The 19213-nt window shown below is 34.0% G+C and overlaps 4 protein-coding genes across 8 annotated transcripts; 1 reads left to right on the top strand and 3 right to left on the bottom strand.

The window, feature by feature from the left end:
• Positions 1–125: 125 nt before the first annotated feature.
• On the bottom strand, positions 126–4701 carry Clc (clathrin light chain). 4 transcript variants are annotated; one of them, XM_076446437.1, is made up of 7 exons: positions 4560–4701; positions 2648–2803; positions 1930–2016; positions 1759–1848; positions 1298–1409; positions 1080–1091; positions 126–476 (listed from the first exon to the last, which is right to left on the bottom strand). In XM_076446437.1, exons 1-7 carry the CDS (start codon positions 4564–4566, stop codon positions 296–298), a joined length of 645 nt encoding a protein of 214 aa, XP_076302552.1. In that variant the 5' UTR covers positions 4567–4701; the 3' UTR covers positions 126–295. The 4 variants fall into 4 exon arrangements, with proteins under 4 accessions (XP_076302552.1, XP_076302525.1, XP_076302532.1 ...); XM_076446410.1 differs by having other exon boundaries at positions 1930–2049; positions 4560–4694; XM_076446417.1 differs by lacking the exon at positions 4560–4701 and adding an exon at positions 3285–3445 and having other exon boundaries at positions 1930–2049.
• Positions 4650–7173, bottom strand: Cyca (cyclin A). 2 transcript variants are annotated; one of them, XM_076446402.1, is made up of 6 exons: positions 6730–7173; positions 6028–6501; positions 5704–5927; positions 5202–5406; positions 4873–5120; positions 4650–4791 (listed from the first exon to the last, which is right to left on the bottom strand). In XM_076446402.1, the coding sequence occupies exons 1-6, from the start codon at positions 6889–6891 to the stop codon at positions 4710–4712; spliced, it is 1395 nt and encodes a 464-aa protein (XP_076302517.1). In that variant the 5' UTR covers positions 6892–7173; the 3' UTR covers positions 4650–4709. The 2 variants fall into 2 exon arrangements, with proteins under 2 accessions (XP_076302517.1, XP_076302514.1); XM_076446399.1 differs by having other exon boundaries at positions 6028–6504; positions 6730–7171.
• A 787-nt stretch (positions 7174–7960) lies between these two features.
• On the top strand, positions 7961–14107 carry LOC143220761 (FMR1-interacting protein NUFIP1). The gene is made up of 6 exons (XM_076446356.1): positions 7961–8741; positions 9043–9234; positions 12561–12859; positions 12919–13148; positions 13222–13410; positions 13624–14107. The coding sequence occupies exons 1-6, from the start codon at positions 8313–8315 to the stop codon at positions 14007–14009; spliced, it is 1725 nt and encodes a 574-aa protein (XP_076302471.1). The 5' UTR covers positions 7961–8312; the 3' UTR covers positions 14010–14107.
• On the bottom strand, positions 14093–19014 carry L(1)g0020 (RNA cytidine acetyltransferase l(1)G0020). Its single transcript, XM_076446340.1, has 17 exons — positions 18694–19014; positions 18290–18553; positions 18055–18213; positions 17743–17979; positions 17467–17671; positions 17276–17397; positions 17065–17201; positions 16690–16974; positions 16539–16620; positions 16150–16266; positions 15880–16056; positions 15652–15799; positions 15427–15571; positions 15111–15322; positions 14858–15030; positions 14528–14776; positions 14093–14387 (listed from the first exon to the last, which is right to left on the bottom strand). The coding sequence occupies exons 1-17, from the start codon at positions 18799–18801 to the stop codon at positions 14157–14159; spliced, it is 3051 nt and encodes a 1016-aa protein (XP_076302455.1). The 5' UTR covers positions 18802–19014; the 3' UTR covers positions 14093–14156.
• Positions 19015–19213: the final 199 nt, after the last annotated feature.

Below are 19213 nucleotides of genomic sequence, written 5' to 3'. Positions count from 1 at the left end.
CACTTACATCGGAACGCATATGCGTGTAACGTGGCTGAGAACTATTATACTCAATTTTTTTTCGTTTTATTTTCAACACATTGATAATTATATTACATACTTTTTAAATTTAATATTTATGGAAATACTTGCTAATTAATAATCTTTATTCACAGTAATATTACATCTTTTGCATGAGACGATCAGATACGATCTTTTTTTCCAATGATATTGTAACCTGCGTACACTGTTCTTTTTTTCGTTTAATACGTTTGATATTCTGTATATCTATGGTTTAATCCGGCTCTTAATTCGATCAAAGAGTGACCGGGGAAGGTGGAGTTTGTTTCAATTGTAAAATGATCGAACGCATCCGTGAAACATCTTTAGAGGTGCGTGATGATTTTGGATTGAAATCACAAAGTTTCGCGATGCGCTCCCATTCTGTTCCTGGCTCCACTTCATCGGCTTCTGCAACGAACTGTTTCTCGGCGTTCCTATCAATAAAAGTAGCATATTACATATGATGCGGAGGCGTACAAAAACTGAAACTATGCGGTGATTGTAAGTTTTGTAGGTATTATTGTAATTGCAGTATATGCAGTTAACATTTCTATTATTTGTTTTCTTTACGTGTATAGTGTATGTAACAATACGAAATCTAAGTATTCTTAAAATTCTAACTTCTATTGTAATAAAATCTACGGAAACGTTCCTTATATATCATAAACCCAGTGGTATATATGATTTTACTACAAAAATAAAAATAAATTTCTGACACTCAACAATAGTTAACGATAATGAAGTCGTACTCATTAATTTGTATAAGAAACAGATAATTTCAATGATAAAACATATCTTTCTATAAGTAAGTACCTATACCTCTCGAATAATTTGATACACAGCAGACGTATAATTGCATCAAGCGTAAAATATCTCTAAAAGTCAAGACTATAAAGCAGCTAGCTGACCACATATGAAAGTGTCAAATGTTTCTGATAATCAATAGCATTTGGCGTTGTGAATTGTATAAGCAAAGCTATACAGTACACAGCATTGCAATGCAATTATACATGCAAAAAAAATATAGTATAACTTACTTGGCTGATTCCCTAAGAAGCAGAATGAAAATAATATAATTGCATGTAGTAGATTTCTTAAAATAATTCAATAAAGTATTTATAATCTTAGACGGAATAAAAACACTTTTAATTGCGTCTACAAATGCGCGATTAAAAGTTATATCTATATTAGTAAAAAATATGTCGCGTTGATTGCATAAAACGAAATTAAAGTAAACAGCAACAGTAAATATTACCTGTTCGTGGTTTTTGTTTTACTAATAGCTTCTGCATGGTGTTTATACCATTCTTCTAACTCTTTCCTTGCAGCCTCCCTCCATTCTTCTTTCTTTGTTTCTTCTTCTGCATCTAATTGCGGAAAAATATAATTAAATACAGGCGATTTTTACAGAGTTTGACGAACACAAATCGCCTCGAAAGTATCCCTCTTTCTATCACCTTCAGTTTCTGAACAATTGAATTTTTCACTTTAAGAATTTTTTCTACTTTAACTATAAAAGCTATGTGTGGATGTTTCTTACGTAGAACGATTCCATAGGCTCTCTTAAATACAACAGTATACATTTTTATAACATTATAAACATTTGAATATGTTTAAACAGTGTTCACAGATAGTGAGACACCTTTGCTGCATTACCTTCCTCAGATATTTTTCAATATATTTTGAAAATTAAGCTGCATGGGAAGTAATTAATACCTTTTTCCTCTAATCTAGTTTTTTGTTCTTCTCTCCATTTCCGTATTTTCTCAGGTTCCTCTTTTACAGGTGGTGTTTTAGATGCAGTTTCTAAATAGATACCGTGTTTTAATTTGTGTTTGTTAATAATTCCCGAATGATTCGTTAAAAATAAAATATGACAGAGTTTACCTGTAGCTGGCGGTGGTTGCGTTTCATTTGGTTGTCCAACTGCATCTATTATTTCAAAGCTACCCTCAGCATCCCCACCTGGGCCAACTTTTAAATTGCCAAAACTTTCAGGTAAAATATCTATTAGAGATTTAGTAACATACTCGTTATTCCATTATGTAAGAATGCGATTAACTTATATAGAATATGGAATAACAGAGAAAACTGGAAGACATTTGGACTTCAGAGTCATAATATATTGATTCAAACTGTTCAAATTTTAACCCTTTGCCATCATGCAAAGCCAATCTTATAGTTCCTTATAGTTAAAAGAAAACTAACAAAGAATAAGATTAATAAATATTGGTAACAAAGAATAAATATTGGTTTGGCAAGAAAGTAATTTCCATATTTTAAGGTGAAATAAAACCGAAATTCTGTATTCAAGCAATGAATTTTAAGGAATAAGATATTTTCCCTTTTGTAATCAATAAATTATTTTCTTGTTTATTCTTTTTGGCAGAAGATCATCGAACAAAAGGGAAAATATCTTATTCCTTAAAGTTCATTGCTTGAATAAAAAAATTGGGCTCTATTTCACCTTAAAATACCGAAATTGCTTTCTTGCCAACCCAATATAACTTTCTGAGACAGGTGGACCTATATACATTGGCTTGGATGTCTAAACATAAAAGTTTCAATGTAGACTACAATAATTCAAATGAAATATATTGTTTACCATTTGCATTCGGTCCTGCCGAAGAAGTAGACATAGAAACCGGTGGAATTTCATCTTCTAGTCCTGCTAATTGATCCTGTTCTCTCGCTACAAATTCTGCCACAGGATCCACTTCTCCTTCAATGACAAAGTTGTCACCAAACGCATCCATATCGACTAACAAGAATGTCAAAAAAAAATTAGTGAGGACGAACAAGAAAACAAATATAAAAGTCATACTTTTGTGAAAAAAAAGATATATTATCTTTGATATTTCGAAATTTTAGAAATAAATGTTACCTACGCATGATATTGTAAATAAATGTATTCTAGCGGTGTGACGTATGTAAAATAGAATTATGACATTACAACTTTCGGTACTGTCATCGTCACTTTATACTAATATAGTACTAATCTCTTAATTAATGGAACGTCGTTCACGAAATGTCTTAGAGGTTAAATTATAGTTATTTAAATAAATATCTCTAACGCAACAGTTAAATAGTTATATTGAAGGTAACCTAGAATCATGCATTTATTTGAAAATGTATTTTCCATGAAGAACATCGAAGAGATTCAGAAAAGAAAGTGGCCGAAGAGAAAAGAATTTATTTAATTGGAATTAATTTTCTACAATGTCGAATCGAACGTAATGTACCTTTCTAATATTGTGGAATGTGTGATTAATATTTTGGGAAACACCCCCAACAGTCGTTTCCTTAGATTCCTACCAAATATCAACTGCAAATTGTCAACGTCAATACTAGTTTGATCTTACACTTACAACGTACACATGCGCACAATTGAATGGGATAGAAACCAGTACTACCAACTCTCTGCGATTATTATACAAAGCTGCTATATTCATGCATTTTTCCGTTTTGAGTATTTTTTTTATACATACGATAGAGAATTAGGTCATAACATATGCGAACACGTATCAGATACTGTATAATACGCATTATACAATAGTCACGCACAACAATAACGAAACGCCAACACCATAAATATATATTTGCAAAAATTCAAATTAAAGAAATAATATTTTCAGATTACATTATAAAAAAAAGATAATACTAACTACTGAAATTGTTAATAAAGTAAAATCATAACACTTTTTTTTATGAAATGTAATTTTCGTCTCTAACTTTTTGACAGAATTCATTCAATTTCATTGATGCTTTAGTTTCGAGTTTTTCATAATGTATTTATCAAACGTATTATACAATCGATCATATATTTTGCGTATCTTATATATTAATTATTCTCAGCGGAGTCTTTATGTAAAATTTTTTTTATAACAGAACATTACATATATAGACCTGTCTATATTATCAAGTACCAAGTACCCCTGTTTATATTAAAATTTGTCTTTAAAGATCAAAAGAGTTAAATCATAGTATGTGACAATAAATTTTGATAATTGTACAAGTCTGGTATGATAAACGAGATATTTATAGAATATGTTGTATTCGAGCAGGACACGACCATTCTGATAGTTTCGAGTACCGTAAATAAATAACTGTACGAGAATCGTACACGCAGACAAACGTTGGAATCATTATCATGCATAGAAGTGTCTCCATCATAATAAGTAGTATTTCCAGTATAATATCAACAATAAATACAGTTATTATTCATACATTCCCTATTATTATGATAGATTATCGGCAACGAAATTTAGTCATCATGTAAAGCAAATGTTCTGTTTAACAATCATCTAAAAAATACTTATAAAAATACAATTCCTAAATAACATAATTTAGAGCTTCATTCGTTAATATAATGACGGAGCTCTAAAGACTGTTATTAAAATTTTTACCTACAACCTACAACGAGTATAGGCGGTAGCGAAATGTGTGGAGTAAAGCCAGTACGTTTGCTCCGGCAATGCATAGTGACTCAACATGCTAATAGATTAATAAACTCATACATTTCATTTGTGAAACAATAGGTCAGTCTTGCCCCTAATCCCCTCCTAGTTTATTCAAACGGGATTTATTGTGGGAGGTTCGTTATCCCCAAATATGTAATTTAATGATTCTCCTATGCTTTGTTTTTCTCTCTCAATGCCTGGTAAATATTAGGCATTATCTTCTTCGTCTTCGGAGGTCAATGTCACGTAATCAATACGTCGCGGTAATAGCAATGCTACATGTCCATATCTAGATAAAAATACACAATTGACTCTCGATTGCAAAATATAAATATAAGATATAAATCAATATTCAATTTTCAAAACTCACTTGCTGCTCTTATATTTGTCCTGGATCGCTTGCTGTTGAATATTCAATGCATTGCAGAATGTCTTGTTCAAGTACATAATGCATTCCTTTAGATCTTTCAAACAGTATCCCGTTCCTAGTTCCAATTCGTGCGGCCACAATTCCTCCAGCAGCGTGTGTCGTGCAAGTGCCAATGCGGATGCAGCTAAGTGACTAGGCAAGAACTGCAGATACGGGTCACCTTCCAGCATCGATAATTCGCATAAGTACTGAAAAATTGTACAAAAAAAAAAAGGAATTAAAACATTGTCTACACCACGACAATCGATCGATAATGAAAATTCACTTACCATCGCTAAAAATTTAATTTTTTCAGAAAGATTATTGCTAATACAATATTCCATAAGGAATGTAAGCGGTGTTTGAACAGTTAGATCAAAAGACAAAACCCTGAGGATTAAGTGCTCCATTCGTAGTACCTGTTTCTTCGAGTACGTGTCATCTGTGATATATACAAATTCTCCAACGTCTGGTGGATAAATTTCCTCGTATTTTCTGTAATCAATATGGCCAATGTAATGTCAGGAGCAAAAATTTCATTAAACTCATTATTAGACTGCGGATGTTTATGCATTTATGGCTTCTGAAAATTTTCAAAAAATGCTACAATATAACATTTGACAGAATTTAGTACGATTTTGATCTATTTCAGATCTACGAAGGCTACTACCACTGAAAATAATATCTTATTTGGTTCCACCTTCCTAAAATTCCTCTAGAAAAATTGCAAATTACATAAACATCCGCAGTCTACTCATTAGAAAGATATATTGAGGCAAAAACGTGTCTTACGCCGCGATAAACATAGCAGCCGTGCCAACAAGTTGTAATTTTGCTCTTACAACACTCATGTACGATAGGAAGCGATCTATGTAGGAAACAGCTAAGTAAAGCGTTTCAGTTTGTAATTGATATTCCTCGGCTACCTCGACAAGCCAATCAACAAGTATAGACCTCATGGAGTATGTTATGTCAGGTTGCTTCTTCATGTAACCTGGCTTTGGTCTATGTTGGGACTGAAACAAGTATTGCAAATTGTAAACGATTATTTATAATAACAAAAAAAGTTGAATGACTATGTCAACGAACTCCATTATGGTAAATTGACTGCTATACCTCTGCAACACGTAAATATTGAAATATATCAGCCCTATATTCGTCCACATCGAAGAAGCTCTCTAGGCTCTCCTTCATCGAACACCTTCTTCTTTGTAGTTCTTTCTCCAAGGAAGGCGAGTAAGGAACAGATTTCTCCAAGGACATTGGACTATCATGGTGAACCATCTCTTCATCTTGCTTCTTCTGATGAATACCTTGAATATTAGCATTGCAAAATGTTTGCAAATTCGAAACAATCATAGGAGTCACTTCCAATCTTGGCTTCTCTCTCTCGGACATAAAATCTTGTTTATTTTTTAGCTCTTTCTTGTCCCTCGTATCTCTTAATACGACAGAAGTTTCTTCTTCTAGCTTATCCTCGTATATCTTGAACATAACATCCTCCTTCTTCTCATCATAGATTTTAAACGGTTCAAATTGAGTAGGAATAACTGCTTTTGTCTTGGCATGCTTCTCATCTTTGTAAATTTCCTGCTAAAAAAGGAACAAGATGAGCGAGAGACCCTGACGAATGTAACATGAAACAATTGTACTTTTTTCCCCATGGTAAATAAGGAGAGCAACAAATAATTTCGGAGAGTGTTTAATCTACGTTCTCTACGAGAATTCGTGATATTTAATCGAGAATGAAGCAGAGAATTGACGATTCTTCAAGTAGAAAAAACGCGGGAGGGAGGACGAAAAAAATGGTGTACATACCACTTTCGAATTGCGGTGGCAGTTATTGTGAATAACGCCGAGGACTGCACGTTTTGATTGTTGCAGTGTTTGAGCTTGAAACGGCACATGGATATTCTCTTTACCACGGCGAATATCGACGATACGGTTCTCTTGGTCCTCGTGTACCCGAATCGTGGCCATTATTTGTATTTGAATTTTCTGCCAATGTTACACGTATATATATATATATGTATATATTTTAACAAGGCGTTTCTTCTTCCCAAGTTATTATTCCTCTTGATTCAGACACTTAACATGCCCTTTTCTTGTTACGGCCAAGTCTAAAGTCCATACATGGCAAATCTAATTTCGAAGCTCCAAGCAACCGAACAAACTTCAGTTGCCGTTTGATTTCAAACAAACGTAACTTCAACAGCTGGCGATACGTTAGAAGCGTTGCTCAAATAGACCAATGAAACGAGCACGTCTTTCATAAACCGTGAGAACACCAATCAGGTGCGCGACGTAACGATTCGTGTTCTCAAACTTTCCCGGATATAGGCGGGTCCGCATGAAACACGATTTTTCCTGTCTGACACTGTCTGTATTTTGAAATAAAAAAATTTTAATACTTACGAGGTTGAAATTTGTTTTTGAAATTCAAGAGCATAATATTATGAAATAAAAGAATATTTTTATTTAAAAGAAATAGGTATGTATTCGGTTATTTCGGGTACAAAAATGCAAACAGTAACGCCACCTGCGATAACAAGTGTAAACGGGACCCGTCGCCGAGTCGGAATTGGTCGGAATTCGGAATCCGGTCACTATAGTCGCGTTCTGATTGGTCTGTGTTTTTCGTAGAAAACATTTTCGCATATATATATATAGGAAAATGCGCACGCTCAAGACGATGGCGCACGCTCAATTGGACACAGCTCTTTGGCGCACAGCGGGATTGCACACCACAGAATACGAATTGCGCACATGTAGAATTCGGCACGGATGAGACTTTTCAGGCCGCCTCCTTTCACCGGCCGCACGTCTCGTTCCCCGTAACGGCCCTAATCCTCGAGGCAGCTCAGGTATCCCGCCGAGTCATCAGACAGTCTATCGGTCTAAGATATCCGTCATCTGGTAGATGAAGTAATCTTGGAACACAGTCTGGGTTATAACCATTATAACCATAGAGTATGTCTGTTGACTCGTAAAAGTTGCAAGTTTGACCATCTGGAAATGCGTTAGACCATGACTGTAGCGTAAGCTCTGTCTCTGTTGTGCTCTGTTGGTCTGTCTGTTCATGTCTGTTGGTCTCTGGCTCTAGCTCTGCTCCAGGTCTCTGTGCTGTTTGCGGTGTTGTACGCTTACATTTATAGTATCCGTAATGTTTTCACGATATCTACGTCAACAATCGACGCCGCGATTCGTTTTCCACTGAGAGCCGGCAAGGATCGAGCTGATAAACCTGAAGTTTTAGTTCCGGAACAGGTATTTCGTATCTAAACAGTGTGTGAAGTTTGCAATTATTAACCTTGTGACGGAAGCTTCGGACTTGGCGGTACATAGCGTCGATCGTCCAGAGATACAGAAGCGGTTCGGTAGGGTCAGTCTCAAAGATAATCATGAGTCCATTGAATCGGGGACCTCTGCTAGGGCCTAGAGTGCCTCCAGCTGGTATACGACCTCCTCCACCTCCAAGATTCGGCGGTAGGCTTCCACCTCCCGGTTTACCTCCAAGGATGCCACCACCACCCATGAGTCCTGTTTTTGGTCCCATGAGACAAAGACTGCCACCACCACCGAGACCAGGTGGTGTGAATCGACCCAGTGGGCCTATGCCATTGTTCGGTCCAAGAGTCAGGGGTATGGCTCCGATGGTTCCACCGATGGGTCTCCGGGCTGCTGGACCCAGAGGACCACCTATGCGGCCTTGGTCCAGAAGAGGAATGCCACCCCAAATTTTACCCCATATGAGACCACGCTTCTCCATAGGGAATGGCAATGCTAAGGGCAAGGCACTAAATAACATGAAGAAAGTAAGCAAGCTAGAAGTAAGTATGAATTTTTAACGTTTTATAACATGTAGTCCATGCCTCGCAAGATGTCTCTTCTTGTGAGACATGGAAAGTACTTATAGTATGTATGTCATAGTTTAAGTATATTTATGTTAGCGAATGGAATTTTAAATCATGAGCAAATTTTATGTTCATATGTAAAACATAATTTAGCGGATTAATGACACCATTATAAAGAAGTAGCTCTTTCAAATATCAATTTAATAAAAGGTATTTGAGAATTCATTTGGATTGTAAAGTTTGTAAGTATAAGCTCTGACAAGAAGATATTATTTAGGAATTAGAGCTAAAGAAGCCGTGGATGACTGATGAAATTCGTAGCGAAATACAAAAGAAAAATAAGCTTTACGCAAAGGCGAAAAAGAACAAAGATGCAAAAGAATGGGAAGAGTTCAAGGATTTGAGGAACAAAGTCACCAGGATGATCAGAGAAGCTAAAAATGATTATCTCACGAAACATCCAGAACAGGTACATTCTTTCATTTCATTTTTACAGACAGAGCATAAGTTAATGCTTTCTTTTTCTTGAACTAACAGTTCCACGATTAAACTGTGTTCTTTTTTCACACTAATAATCGAAAATATGATTTCTGGTATACTTTGGAAAAGATATTAATTGAAAAGTATGTCTAATGAAAAAATAATGAATGATCATAAAAATTATTATTACATTTATGATCATAATTTGACATACTACAATTAAAAAAGTAATACATCTACAATCTTCTATTTGCATAAAAGTATTGTTAATGTATGTAGCAAGGAGCAAAAGTGTTTATACACAGAGTTTTTGAGTTGCACATAATTTAAAAACAAAGCCTCAATTTTTGTTGTATTTGTCTGTGCAAAAATATTCCTCAAATTTAGAAAACATAATTTTTCTTATCTTCAGATTGTAACTGTATACAGATACTTCTGTTCCTAATGATATTACAATTCCTTATTGTATACCTTGGAATTTTTATTAAATGCCAATTGTAGGTTCATTGAATCGGTAATTTCAACATAAAGATATGTTATTGCATTCTATTGCTTCTAATAAATATTTGTTTACGTTACATAACCATTGTTACTAATATAGAGTGCATTTAATTGTACTAAATAAAGTAGACCACCCTGTACAATCAAGTGAAATATAATTGTACGAATTTGTTATATAATTAATATCTTCTCCTTAAATTTCTCTATTGCTTGTTTATATTAACATATCGATTAAGGACTGTAATTGGTGTATCATAGGAACAGTAATACACCCTCCTTTCTTTTAGCTATTTGCAGTAAGTATTCCAGAATATTTTCTAAAGTTTAAGAATATTCTATTCTTGATAGTAATTTCTTGTAGAAATTTAGAAGTTTGTTATTATGTGTTCGTTTTCGTAAAATGATTGTTACAAAGCTAGGAATTATGTTATACTTAATTATGTAAGTAAACCATACAAATAATTAAGTAAGTTGTCAATAATCGATTTTTTTCAATTTTTCAATTTACCACCATACTCGATCGTATTTGTAAAACTTCGCGTATCCTTTCATTTTAGTTGTCATTACTTTGAGTTAAATATTTTTAGCAAAATCGATATTGTATCTTCTGTAATTTATATAATTTATACTTATGATAAGTATTCCCTGGACCAGTATATTTAATTGGCACTATGTACTTAATCTGACACTATTCCACCATAGTTGATAAATTGCTTTGATTACAGGGTGGTCAAAAAACTGATGATAAGAATACGAATGAATCCGAGGGTGTTCAGAAAACTGAGAATGCGACTGAGCAATCAGAACAAACGGAGCTAACGGAGGAGAACCAGCCTTCCAGCGAACAGGCACAGTCTTAAGCTTCAGGCTACTCCTCCTATAAAGAATTGAACATTTGAAATTACATACACAAGTATTCTGTTTTCAAACTTCAGAACGATTTGATTATTTCTTACGTTTGTGCAGTATGTTGATAATACTGCCCTTTGAAGATATCTGTATCATTTCTTTCGATTGTCGAGGAACGAAATTGTATTATCCGCTTTCTGTCATTTGTAAAATATCATTACATTGCAATATAAGTTCTTTTTTATCTTTCTCTCTCTTCTCTTAGCATTTATAATATAAGTGCATGCCAATTAAACTGTTGTAATGAATTAGTTTTGAAAGCATAGAGTTTAATTAATCTTTGAATAATCGATAATTCTATCGTGTCTTTGTTCACACTATATAATGAAAGAAAACTGAAACTGTGTTGTGTCCTCTCAACTCATTGGTACACGCTTACGAATGTAAAATTTTGTATATTTCTTATTTTACATAGTTTCACGAATAGTAGTGTTAGACATCTAATTATTCGTTCTTCATCATATACATTAGGAATTGGCCTCTGGCAGTTTTTTCCTGTGAAGCTCATGAATTGTTCTTTGGCCAGTATACAGCGCTGCAAGCTATAATACTCCTCATTGTAAATTTTTGTCCGTATACAAATTTTCGAAATCATTGGTTCACACATTTTTCAGAATGCATTGTGTGGCAATGTAAAACCAAGATTTGTCCGGTAGACTTACAATTAAATGCCTTTTCAGACATAGTTTGTGGCACTGTATTCGAATATGACAATTTTTGTAATTGTTTGTTAGAATGTGTTGTAGTATCGAGTACAGTTTATTCATTTCAATAATATATGACTTCCATAAAAGAAATCCAGGATAACAAGAATAAATTTGTAATTAAGATATGCGTATTGTAAGAATAAATCGTATTTCTATAAGTTCTAAATCTGGTGTCCCCGATTTTTCTGTGAACCATTTAAGTAACAGCAATTAAGCACATGGCGTTGAATAATCGTTCTGAAATATGAAAATGATCTCTTTCTCTATCAAAGAACCGTTCATACGAGATGTACATACATACTGTCTTCCTAAAATTTAGTATCGACCAGATACATCCTGTGGTACACAGTGAAAAATTAACACATGCTAGATTTAATCAATACTATACATATATGCAATAAGTCAATTCTACAGAATGTGCATTAATAGATGTATTAGTTTCTTCCAAAATAATTTACAGTGAGAATTCAATACGTACTTTAAGGTCCATTATACTTTCTCAATTTTACCTTTTGTTTTACAATTCACATTTGTATATCTCTTCAATTGTAATACATACTATACACTATACCTTGTGTTCAAAAAAGGAAATTTTCGTCAACGATAGACAAATTGAGCCGAGTATCGAGACGGAAAAATCTGCGTTTGTATCAGTTCTCTCAACGTGAAGACTGAATTTCTGAATACCCTGGAAAAACATTTAAATGTGTAACATATGATGAAGTATAACTACACAAGTAACCATCGTTTCATGTATATACACATGTTACAGATGTATATATATATATATATATATATATATTCTATGTTATATTACAAATGTTATTTATATTTATGCAACTCTGAAAAAATACTTCTACAACGCCACGAACAAGAAAACATATTTCGATTTTGGGAAGAAGGCAATCTTTGTTAAGATACTATTTCTTCTCGTAAAGAAGTTCTTTGTGTATTTAGTTTTACATTAACGCATCCGAGAGAAAACATTCTAAAAATGTATATTATTCCTTAATAGTAGTAAATAATAAGTTCTGCAACATCGATAGATATTACAAAACTTTAAGGAATAAAGGTATGATATAGAAATTGTTAAAAATTAATGGAATATTCAGTGTTAATGGTCACATATTAAGAAGTATTTTTGCATTGAGACTCTGTGTGCATGATGTACAAGAATATTCGAAGTTACCGTTTTTAGGCTCATCTTTATCCAAGCGATGAAGAGCCGTACGATCAAAGAGACGAACATTATACCAGTTCAGAGGAATGTGAGTCATATTATTGTGAATTGTGTGACAGAGATTTTGCATCGGAGGATGGTCTTTCGGAACATAAAAGAGAACATAGAGTTTGTGGGATCGATGGGTGTACCTTTTCTGCTCATCCAATGCTTGTTGAGAAACACATCACCATGCAGCACAATAGTGGTTTATATCATAAGATAAAAAATGTCTCGAGTCCCGAAGACATCGAAAAATGGATAAAGGAAAGAAAAAAGTGAGTTGTATTATTAAAATAGAAATCTTTGCAGATGTAACTGTTGACTAATATTACAGGAGGTATCCTACGAAAGCCAATGTAGAATTACGAAAAGCAGAAGAAATGGAGAAGTCACAAAGAGGAGAAATAATTAAGGAAAAGGTGGATGTTACAAAACGAAAGAAACAGAAATCGTCACGGTTTCAAAATAGGAAACGAACAATGCCGAAACCCTCCACACAAATACATTGTGATGTCGTGCAAGAGCAGAAATTGTATAGGGGTTTAAAAGAATTTCCTGGAACATGTAAATATTTAATCATCAAAGTTATTTTTCTTTCTTTTATTTAAGTATAGTTTTACATAACTGAACATTTCAGTAAGTTTACGAAATACAAAGTTGAAAGAGGAGAATGAACCTGATTACAAAATTGTGGGTGATGAGTGCGAGGAAAGTGTTAATTTTATTTCTGACGAAGAAGAAGCACCAGCTCCCTTGATCAAACCGGTTATCAATACTTCTTGTTTGCCTACATTGGTAGCAGATTATGAGAGTGCGTCTGATGAAAGTGAGTATATAGACATTAACATTCGCACGGTCGTTGACGGGATTCTCTGGTATATTTTAAAAGATAAATGAATTAAATAACCAGTTTTACGTAAATATTAGTATAGAAATGTTTGGATCTAAAAAGATGCACCGATGGCCGTGCGAGTGTTGATCAATAATTCTTGATAGATTGGTGGTGTTTGGTACTATGCATTGCAAATAATATTTTTAGACGATGCACCTGAAGAAGTACCAATTAAAAGAGTAAGATTGGAGGATGGTATTGTAGAAGAAAGTAGTATTAAAAAGGACGAAGTACAAAATAATACCGAAGTTGTTAATAATGTGGAAGTAATCACAGATGTACAGCAATGTTTGAATGCAACGTCCCAAGAGAATTCAGATACCACGAACGCAACAATTTCGAAACACACACATAAAGAAAATAAAAAATCACATCAACATTCAAAAGTTACGGATCAGAGAACAATTGTAAAGAAAAAGCAACCGTACACCTCGCAATTATTAGAAAGATTGCTTTCGCGATCTATCCAACACGAAAGGAATTTAATTTGCCAATGTATAAAATATATAGTGGATAATAACTTTTTTGAGTAACGCTAAATTAATATGTATATGACGAACACTGAACGAGCGACCTCAATTTTATATTGTTTCTTAATTAAAAGGTAAATAAACAGTTCAAGGCGTAATAATCGATTTATTATTTATTTGTATGGTTATACTTAAAATACTTCACACTCGTCAAGTTTTAAAAGAATGTCTTTTCCTCTTTTTAGACTGCTTCGTTTGAACTTCTAAGGCACTGTCATCTTCTGATATTTTTTTCTCACTACTTTTTATTGATATGAGATTTTTACTCTTCTTTCCGGAAAGAGCGTCCTTCCACTCAACTTCCGAGCCTTTAATGGCGTATTGATCTAAATTTTCCTTTTTCAATTTTTCCAGTTCAGCTTTCTGCTTTGCTTTTAATTCCTAGAGAAAATAATTGAAAATGTTAGATAAGAAATAATTTTATAAATGCAATAGCCAGTAATGGCATATTAATGTAAAATAGTCACTTTCAGTGCTTCGTAAAGCTAATATTAACAAACAAGAAAAAAATATTACTGAACCTTAGCTGCAGTTTCTAATTCATCGTGTAAGTTTTTTCCATTAACAGGATTAAGTTGCACACTCTCAGTGTTGAGTTCCTTCCTCATCATAGTATTTTCAATAAAGTTCTCGGCAATTCCGTTTAGGTACTGTACACATTTACGTATAATTCGATTAAACAGACCAAGCAGTTGCGAAGACGGTAAATCCAGTTCTTCTGCCAATTTGTCAACAGTTTTATGTTGCAAACCTAGTCCCAGTAATATAGCCTGGAAATAAGGACATTATTTTACACTGGAAACAACGTAAGATTTTAAATTGATATCGATCTATTAGAAAAATAATATTACCGATTGCACTGCCGATAGATGAGTATCGCCCATCATGTTCAAAAAGTATAAACGAGCTAGCGGTGGCAATAGATCCATTATCAAATGATAGTCTGCCATGTTGTTACTATACATGGCTAAACGTTTTAAATCGTACGATGTAAAATGTACATCCAATGTTTCTTTCTTTAAGGCTATAAAAATAGAAATTAATTATATATTTAAAAATAATCCGATGCACTAAAAAGAAATGCATTGCAGAAGATATACTCACTAGTCACTTCTAGAGTAATTGTTTTGTTCATTAATATGCTCAATGCCAGTGAAGATTGGTATTCATTGAACGAGAAAGATAGTAGTGTAATAAATCGTCGTCGAAAATCTTTCCAATAATCTTGCAGCCACCTAACGTCGTCCTGTTGTTCAGAACTGAGTTTGTACAACATTATGCAAGAATGTTCACCTGTTATATCGTTCGCAGTTTGTCTAAAAAGAAGCGAAAACACAATTATCTATTTCTATCGTATATATTAAAACGCGCCCCGTAAACTTAGTGTGAACAACGAAACGTTATAGGCGCCAATGCAAACCTCAAGTAAACAGGCATAAAACCAGCCCGTTTCCAAAATTTCAACAATGGTTCAGTAACACCAAAAGACACGCCTAAATAATCCAAACTTTCCGGACGTCTTTCGTTCAGCTTCAGAAGCAGTGGCGGTAAAGAGGCTCGAGGTTCTGAAAAGTACAACTATACTAATGATATATTACATAAACAAATTTCCCTTTAAAATTTTATTTTAAGCAAAAACATTTACCAATCCTCTCGTCAAGTAGACTAACTTCTTCGTCTTGCACTTTAGAGATTTCTGTAGCGGGCGTTTCTGAAGTGGTTTCGTTGATATTAAGTATCTTCATTTCATAGTACTGTTTTAATAATTCTAATGCTCGACTGCCATATCCCATCTGCAGCAATTATTGAATATAAATAATGTCATTTAAAATATTCCGTACAATTAAATTGCGAAAGCGATCGATTAATTTACCCCATGGTAATCGGGATGCGTAGCAATGCGAACGATACGTGCACCCGCTAACGATGGAAAATCCTGATCTTGATATTGTTGCGCTACAGTCCACGGTATAAGATCACCGGCTGCCCTACGCCCACGCACCAGCCCATCATTTATGGTATTCTTACTCACTTCACCTTCTAAGCAAATCTATGCATTACAGAAATATTAGAACTGCAACAAGTAGTCGAGTTACTTCAATTTATGCAACTAATTATAACTTGCCACATCTTATAAGCTTACTTGAATTACTACTAATATTTCTGGCAACGTTTTCTTATTCGAGTCCACTGGACCCAAAAGACAGAACAGATGATGTGCTGGAGCATCGGACATCATTTGCAAGTCGTTCGGACTGTTCTAAAAAATTTTCCACATATTCGACACTTATAATATACTTATTACTAGACTGCGGGTTTTATGAATTTATGACAAAAGCTAGCTTTTACTACCTACTAGCTAGTAGGTACAATTTAGAACAGGGAAAATATGAAGATTTAGGAGCATAGATGTAGCGTTATTAAACTATTGCTCACGATTGATGCAGACAATTTTTAAATTGTATGTACCCACATTTTCATCATAAACGCATAAAATTCGTAGTCTACTTACTACTATATAATAATATTTACTTTGTAATGAGAAGCAACATAGAGAGCCACTAGTCTCTGTAAAAATAATTCGGACGCTTTGTGGTACGAAAATAGGGTGTCTCTAGAAAAAGAATCCAATGTATTAAAACATTGTAAAAATATTCACTTGCAATGAGTGTAAGTCAAGTACCTATTTATGTAATACAACTGACACAAGTCAGGAGGTGGGCATCCAGACAATATAGACGCATTTGTAGTAGCATTTAAGCATAATAAATCGCATAGCCATTGCTCGACAGAATCTCCTGGTTTGTAACGAATAGACTCTTCAAGAGTAAGTTCCTGAAGCTGTCTTCCAATAATGGTCTTTTCATTCTGCTGCTTATCAAGTTTTTCATGCTTATTAGAACCAGCCGTTTGACTACGTAATTGCTGCAATAATTTCAGTGATAACGATCTACCTGTACCCTCGTATCTGTTTAAAGGGAATCGTGTATATAAGAACAAGAGTATATTTTATGATAAAAGTGTAGGAATTAATTGATGTAGGAAAAATCGTGTTTACCCATTGATAGTCGACGCAAGAAATACTAAATAAGGACCGAGCATAGCTTTTACATAGGGGAGAGGTATCGCAGCAGCCTCGTCAATTACAAGCAGTTCAGCTTGAGTTAATTTATGTGCATCAGTTGGATGAATGTACTGAAAAAAATCACGTTTAATATTCAATGTAAAATTAATGTTCTAACCAATTTCAGTACAGATAAATAATATACCTGAACCGTTTGCCTGTGATCCCGAAAGACATTTACACGCACAGTCGCTTTATTGAATTCAGGATTTGTTGATTGCACTAGTCCGTAATCAAGATGTTCCTGATATCCAAGCGCATCAAAGCCTAAAGACGATAGAAAAATTGACTACACGGGAAAACATTATACACTGTTCTGTTTATATAATAATTTACCTTTAAAGACGAACTCAAATAGGGTATTCAAATTCTCTGGACTTGGACTAGAAATATAAATGTTCGAGTAACCAAAAGTTATGGCGCCAGCAATAGCTAATCCCAATGCTGCTGATTTTCCACGTCCTCTAGCAGCTGTTAGAGAAACAGTGGATCTCAGTGTTTTCTCTGATATACATTCGATAAATTTAAGAAGTGCTTTTGCCTGAAAGATTTATTTTAAAAAAAAATTATATACTAATACTTCCTAGATACTTTTAATGTATCTCAACCAACCTGATCAATTGTTTTGCAACAATTAACAAGAGAAGAAATAGGTTGCGTGTCCTTCAAGCTTTCTTTCAGAGCATCCAATTCCACATTTTCTTCAGAATTAGGTAATTTTTGGGCAGGTTCAATTTTCAAATTATGAGACGATAGAGGTAGTACATTTAACTGATCATCAACAACTAGACACCTTTTACACGATGCTAGTGATAGTAGAAATCTTTCATTGAAGCGACCCACAACATTCTGCAATAAATTAAAATAATGAAGTTACTGTAGAAAGTAACTGATTTGTTAATAAAACGAATATGAATGATATACTTGGTGTGCTTCTGTGCGGAATCTTTGATGAACATCCATATTCATTGCGTACAGCTGCTTCAGCGAATTCACGGATTGTAAAAGAAATACAATGATTCCTCCTCCCTCTATGGTTTCAATAGTACGTGCTAGTAAATTCGGTGTAATCGCTTCAAAGTCCTACACAATACCAACCAGATAATAAGTGAATAAAAGAGATATAATACGCAGAAGAATACCAAACTCAAAGTCTCACTTGTAAAACACACATGCCATAGGTGTTTCCTAATATTTTGTGCGTTTCGTGATAATAACAATAACGTATGTTAGTAGACACAACAAACAATTCGAATGGATCATCTTCATTGACATCCAGCTTTCCAGATTTAACTTTCTTTTGCAGGGACTTCATTTTCTTCTTCCTGTGACTGCTGAACCCTAATTCCTTTTTGTAACACCAAAGCAGGGACGGTCTAGCTTTGATGACAGTCTTCGATAACATGTGATGCAGTAAAACAATCTGTAGAGAATATAATTCTTTAATTCTGTTTATAGTAAGTGAGCAAAACAAATAATAACATTGTGGCCCATTGTAATCTAAATTTTGATCTACATATTTAGTTATAAAATGAGTATTTTACTTTAAACAATTTTACTCACTTGATCCCTTGCTTTTTCACCGATAACGATAAACATCGTTCTGTGCCCAGTGGCAACACCATTTTCAATTAAAACGCGAATGCGATTATCTATCTTTTTGCGTACCATGTTTAAAACAAATCGTTCTGCTTAACCTCAAAAACGTGCACGCCACATGTAAATTGATGTAAATAGGCTGATAGGCTGTGATAGGCACTGTGTATGAAACACGAAACTATGAAAGATAGATAGGTGCATTGTGCATTTCGTTCAACGTGTATACAATTCACAAATACAAGCAACTCGCAGCGATCATTCAAAAGTAGTCCGACAAAAACGGCGCGAATTTTACTCATTTAAATTTCAATTCTCGTTTATCATCAATTCACAGATATTGGGTTGGAACGAAAGTTTGTAGCGTTTGTAAATTAAAATTCAAAGCTGAAATCAGATATTTATTTATAGCTATATTCAATAACATATTTTCCATTCTGTTTTATTATTTTCCGCCATTTTCGAGGTAACTTCTCGTTTTATTGAA

The sequence above is a fragment of the Lasioglossum baleicum genome, chromosome 2 (genome assembly GCF_051020765.1).
Source record: "Lasioglossum baleicum chromosome 2, iyLasBale1, whole genome shotgun sequence".
Classification (NCBI taxonomy): Eukaryota; Metazoa; Arthropoda; class Insecta; order Hymenoptera; family Halictidae; genus Lasioglossum; species Lasioglossum baleicum.
The sequence above is the reverse complement of the archived record's forward strand: the minus strand, read 5'-3'. Positions and strand labels throughout refer to the sequence as shown.

What these genes read in the sequence shown, in the direction of transcription:
- Clc (XM_076446410.1), bottom strand. An exon ending in GGCAGGACCGAATGCAAATG is followed by an intron (nt 2,050 to 2,647) that starts GTAAACAATATA and finishes AATCTCTAATAG; the next exon opens with ATATTTTACCTGAAAGTTTT. An exon ending in GCAACCACCGCCAGCTACAG is followed by an intron (nt 1,849 to 1,929) that starts GTAAACTCTGTC and finishes GTATCTATTTAG; the next exon opens with AAACTGCATCTAAAACACCA.
- Cyca (XM_076446399.1), bottom strand. Translation starts at nt 6,891, where the DNA reads ATGGCCACGATTCGGGTACACGAGGACCAAGAGAACCGTATCGTCGAT. An exon ending in AATATTTACGTGTTGCAGAG is followed by an intron (nt 5,928 to 6,027) that starts GTATAGCAGTCA and finishes TACTTGTTTCAG; the next exon opens with TCCCAACATAGACCAAAGCC. An exon ending in AAATTAAATTTTTAGCGATG is followed by an intron (nt 5,121 to 5,201) that starts GTAAGTGAATTT and finishes ACAATTTTTCAG; the next exon opens with TACTTATGCGAATTATCGAT.
- LOC143220761 (XM_076446356.1), top strand. Translation starts at nt 8,313, where the DNA reads ATGAGTCCATTGAATCGGGGACCTCTGCTAGGGCCTAGAGTGCCTCCA. An exon ending in TGGATAAAGGAAAGAAAAAA is followed by an intron (nt 12,860 to 12,918) that starts GTGAGTTGTATT and finishes CTAATATTACAG; the next exon opens with GAGGTATCCTACGAAAGCCA. An exon ending in TGAGAGTGCGTCTGATGAAA is followed by an intron (nt 13,411 to 13,623) that starts GTGAGTATATAG and finishes TAATATTTTTAG; the next exon opens with ACGATGCACCTGAAGAAGTA.